This window comes from Triticum dicoccoides, chromosome 7A (assembly GCF_002162155.2).
Source record: "Triticum dicoccoides isolate Atlit2015 ecotype Zavitan chromosome 7A, WEW_v2.0, whole genome shotgun sequence".
Classification (NCBI taxonomy): Eukaryota; Viridiplantae; Streptophyta; class Magnoliopsida; order Poales; family Poaceae; genus Triticum; species Triticum dicoccoides.
In genome coordinates, this window is record NC_041392.1 from 267,017,923 (window position 1) to 267,023,302 (window position 5,380).

General features: G+C 50.9%; 1 protein-coding gene across 1 annotated transcript; it reads left to right on the top strand.

The window, feature by feature from the left end:
- The first annotated feature begins 214 nt into the window (after nucleotides 1-214).
- On the top strand, nucleotides 215-4,704 carry LOC119334250 (peroxidase 55-like). The gene is made up of 3 exons (XM_037606852.1): nucleotides 215-574; nucleotides 3,529-3,720; nucleotides 3,820-4,704. The coding sequence occupies exons 1-3, from the start codon at nucleotides 341-343 to the stop codon at nucleotides 4,393-4,395; spliced, it is 1,002 nt and encodes a 333-aa protein (XP_037462749.1). The 5' UTR covers nucleotides 215-340; the 3' UTR covers nucleotides 4,396-4,704.
- The last annotated feature ends 676 nt before the right edge of the window (nucleotides 4,705-5,380 follow it).

Genomic DNA, 5,380 nt, shown 5'->3' on the forward strand with positions numbered 1-5,380 from the left:
GATAAAAACCAAATATTTCACCTGAACTGATGAATTGGTCAAATCATGTCGCAATTTTTTTTGAACATTTCAGCTTATTTTTCAGTGAAAAAAATTAATCAGTTCAAAGTCGTCGGCAGTGGAAACTTTAAAGCAGAAATTAAGCCGCATTCCGGCCAAATCCTGAAGCGGGTTAGGACCGCTATAAAGCATCGCCCTCTCCTCAGGTCTCACCACCACCGCTATCTCCGCCTCGGTCTCTCCATTTCGTCTCCCCGGTCGTCGTGTCCGGTGTCCCCCTACAGGCCGGCCTCCTCCCCCTCCATCGACCACTACAGCTTAGTAGGCCGGACCCATACTCATGGAGAAACGGAGAAGAAGCGTGTGCGCCGTGGCGGCGGCGGCCCTGGTGGCGGCAATGCTGTCCTCACTGACCGGGGCGGCGTACGGCGGCGGCATGTCGCCGGGCTACTACAAGACGACGTGCCCGCAGCTGGAGGACATCGTGCTGAAGGAGGTGACCAGGAAGAAGAACGAGACGATCGTCACCATCCCGGCGGTGCTCCGGCTCTTCTTCCACGACTGCCTCGTCAATGTGAGTTCATCGTCCCTCCGCCCATGGATCAAACACCTGATACATGTGCTAAGCTTGCATTGGACGCCTTGTACTTGCTTTATTATTTGCTAAATCGTTCGGGCATCTGACCAATTAGAGAGGATTGGGGTGGCTGGTGAAACAGAAGATGCTAGAACGAGATGAGCGCATTTGATTGATTCGCCTATCAGCTTTTGATTCCTCAGCAGTTTCTTCTTGATTCTCCAAAATAATAATTCAGCGGTTCTTGTGAGCTCCAACTGCTCTCCAGCCTGCTCGGATTTGGAATAAAGCCAGCGATTCCACACTTTCTTTATTAAAAAAAAAGGGTAAAGCTGCAAGTGGACACTCCTTTCCAGTGGTAGCAAGCTTCTTCCCACGCCAATTCTCATTAGCGATTTCTCTTGATGAAATTGGCCTTTTTCTCTTGAGAACGAGCATATATTAGCAGCACAAAAAGGAGATTAGTTAGTTAAAGTAAGGGGAATTTGGCAGCAGCTGCGTGGTTTAGGAGGCAGCTGGAGCTAGGGAGGGAGGGAGGGAGGTGGAAGGAACAACTCGATCGCCTCGCGTGGTCGTCGGTTGCGACAGCCTATGCGTGCATGTGACAGCGCGACTTTTCTTTTCACCTGCTATCCTCATTATCAAATTCCCGCCCTGTCGGATGGATCTCTCTGGCCTCGGCGTGCTCGGCGTTCGCCGCAGATCATCATCACCCCAGCTCTACGTTTGCCGGCCTCTTCTTCTTCTTCTTCTTCTTCTTCTTCTTCTTCTTCATCAGAGAGTGTGATTCTTCTAACACTAGGAAGCAGAGTAGTAAGCGACAAGTTCAGCTTTTTTTTTTTTGAGCATTCAGCTTGTTCAAAGCTGTGAAGAATAAAGATCGAAGAGATGCCTCTGCCGATTACCGTGCGCGTAATGATGTTTACTGCCGCTCTGCCATTCTTTATTTCCTTTTTCTTGTTTGGGTTGACCTACGCATAGTAGGATCCAGGCAGGAGCGTGAAGGCATGTAGGCCACCAGTTGGGTCGGACCCACTTGGAGCCTGCCTATACTTGGATGCAACATAAGCCTTTTCTATGGATTTCGCTGCAAATCCAAAGTCAGACTATTATTTTTAGCACGACCGTTTCTTTTTTTGCGATGTTAGCATGACAAATCGAACGCCCGAGATAGCAAATTGCAATGTCGGGAGGACAGATATGTTGTCATGCTTGCTAAGGAAATTGTCATCTTGGGGACAATGTAATTTGCCATGAAAACATCAAAATTACCATGCTTAAAAAGTTGTAGTCAGGTTTTTAGCATTTTCATTTTCTATTGACGCATTGTGCTCCGAAAACAAACACAGATCATAAAACCTTACTATCCACATGAGTTGTATGAAGATTGTCCCATGTGAGGACATGGTAATCTAAAGATTAAGCAACTCGAAATGGGTTACGCAAAATCCGAATCCTGAGTACATTGTCATGAGTTAATCACAGTCAGATCGATACTTCTTGGGATAATTGTATTCATGCCATTAGTTGTGTCCCACTCGACTGATTTGCCCCTAGTTTTTGAAAATTCTCGGTTTTGCCCAAGTCCGTTTGCTCCTCTTATGTTTTTGCCCTTCCGTCACGTTTCCGTCCAGTTAGTGTCGTTTGACCATGGGTTGACCGTCTTTGGACTTTTCTCTGGACCGTTTTGCCCCTACTTTCTCACTCTCTCACCAGACACTTCCAGGTGGGACCCATCACAGAGAAAACCATCCCAACCACTTTTTCTTCTCTCCCGTCGGTCAACCTCCAGTTCCCCTCTCCTCCTCTCTCTCAAATCCCCACCCTCGATGTTCCGCCGCCATGGTTTGGCGCAAGGCCACGGCAACCAGCCACACGGACGTCCCCATCGGTGGCCAGGCCGGCGCCCGCGTGTGGACAAGGAGTGCCCGCAGCCACGGTGTCCCCATAGGTGGCCAACAGCGCCGCCAACCTCACCTCCCTACCCCGCAGCCATAGCGAAGCCCTGCGTCGCGCGACGCCGCCAAGGTCGCCGTCCAGCTTGGTGGCCGAGATAGGTGGCCGGAGTGCCCGCGCCTCCCGTAGCCGAATCCGCGAGAGCCACCGAGACAAGGCGGATCCAGGGACGACATGGCTGCAGGGGAGACAAGGCGATGCAGGGGAGGCCAGGATTGGCGCGGGGCCTGGGGACGCGACAGAGACGGCGGATCCGGTTGCGGGAGGCGTCGGCTGGACTCGATCCGGCCGGATGGAGGTCGGGGAGGGACCGGCGGCCGGCGGTAGGGTGTAGGGCGCCATGGCCGGGATGGAGGTCGGGGATGAGCGGGGAGGAAGAAGAGGGAAGAGGGATGAGCGCCGCAGTGGTGGTGGCCGGCGCCCGTCGTGGCCGTGCTCGCGTGGATCTGTTGCCCTTGCGTGGACATGGCCTGATGCCCGCGGCTTAATCATTGACCCGATGTAAAAAAAATTGAAAAACTTGGCCCCATCTAACTATATGGACTAATGGTTAATTACTGTTGTTTTAATTAGTTACATGATCTGTTAGTTATTTGATGTTTACAACACATGGCAATGTTAATTGGAGATATTTGGTCCCGCATGGGTCCCACATGACAGAGTACAGAGAGAGATAGTTTTCTCTGTGATGGGTCCCACCTGGAAGTGTCTGGTGAGAGAGTGAGAAAGCAGGGGCAAAACGGTCCAGAGAAAAGTCCAAAGACGGTCAACACATGGTCAAACGGCACTAACTGGACGGAAACGTGACGGAAGGGCAAAAATTTAAGAGGAGCAAACGGACTTGGGCAAAATCGAGAATTTTCGAAAAGTAGAGGCAAATCAGCCGAGTGGGACACAACTAGTGGCATGAATACAATTATCCCATACTTCTTCGGCCATATTCCCGTTTCAGGCCGTTGCCATTTTATGCTTGCTGACCCCACTTGCAATCACAGGGCTGTGACGCTTCAGTCCTGATAGCCTCTCGCAACCAAGACGCCGAGAAGAACTCCCCCGACGACGACTCCCTCGCCGGCGACGGCTACGACACCGTCAACCGCGTCAAAGCGGCCGTCGAGCAGAAGTGCCCCGGCGTGGTCTCCTGCGCCGACATCCTCGCCCTCGCCGCCAGAGACGTCGTCCACCTGGTAAATAGCTAGTACCTCAATCTCCACGCCAGTAACATTTTCACTGCATCGTCCTTCAGTTCTGAAACCCTGCGCCCTGCGTAAACGATTTGGCTGCAGGCGTCCGGCCCCTACTGGAGCGTGGAGCTCGGCCGGCTCGACGGCCTCGTCTCCAAGGCCAGCGACGTCGAGGACAAGCTGCCCGGCCCGGACATGCACGTCAAGGAGCTCACCGACATCTTCTACCGGAGCGGGCTGTCCCAGCGCGACATGGTGGCGCTCTCCGGCGCCCACACCGTGGGGTTCGCGCACTGCAGCCGCTTCACCAAGCGGCTGTACAACTACAGCAGCACCGTGAAGCTCGACCCGTCCTTCAACCCGGAGTACGCGAAGCGGCTCATGGAGGCGTGCCCGCCCGACGTCGGCCCGACCATCGCCGTCAACATGGACCCCTTCACCCCCGTCGTCTTCGACAACATCTACTACCAAAACCTCAGGAACGGCATCGGCCTCTTCACCTCCGACCAGGCGCTCTTCACCGACGGGGGGTCAAGGAAGACGGTGGAGGAGTTCGCCGACAGCGAGCCGAGGTTCTTCCAGGCCTTCGTGGAGTCGATGATGAAGGTGGGGAGACTAGGGGTGAAGACCGGCGGCGGCGGAGAGATCAGAAGAGACTGCACTGCCTTCAACCACTAAATGGCCGGCCGCGGCAGTGACTGTAATTCAGATGTATTTTGTTTTTTCTGAGTTTGGTATACATGTACCGTTTCTTAGTAGGGGTTTTCGATAGACATACACTGAGCTTGATTCTTTTGCATACGCAATCCGTCCAGTGTTTGAGGGTTGCTGTCTTTTTAACTTTTCTCTGTTTTTGATTATTGTTTGTGGGTGCATTTTTGTACAGCCTGAAGAGTGTAATGCCATTGATGCATGATGATATCTCCAAGAAAAAAAAGGTTATTCTGATGAATAGGACAAATAATAAAGGGAAATGGTTCTGATTCAGTTTGCCCAAATGCATCTTTGTCACTAAGAGATGATCATCTGCGACAAAGGAAATTCAAAAGATGAGGAAAAGAACAAGACACCAGTTTTTTTCTTCTTCTTTTTTTTAGCTCAAAGAACAAGACACCAGTTGATTGGTCACGCTACTTTAAGGGCTTCAGTAGTACTCCAACAGGCAGCAGGTAAGAATTGAGAATAAACCCTTGGTATGTTGTCTTTCGTCTGAGAAGTCTCTTCAAATCTCCCCCTCTGTTTTAACATTTTCATACACCTCCTATAAAAAACATTTTCATACACCTGGTGACACTGTCAATTGGCAGTAACCAACATACCAGGATATCATAGCTTTTGGCTGGGAGTGTCTATTTGACGTTTGACTGAGAATCAATTGAGGACCCGTCAAGTTTTCCAACCAATAATAGAACGACACTTGTATGTGTTTGTGCGTCTCCTTTTTGTATATCTGGCTATATGTATGTCAACGCTAAACGCCAATCCTAAGTGGGTTGAAGCTGGACCCGGGTTCAAACATACGTTAGCTACAACTATCGCAAGACCACAGCCCGAAAAAACACTACAGATCCATCAACTATAGTTTGTAGGTCTGACATCAATGGCGTTGACGTACAGTCCCCTTACAGTCATTTGGGAGAAAATTACAGTGATAATTAGACTT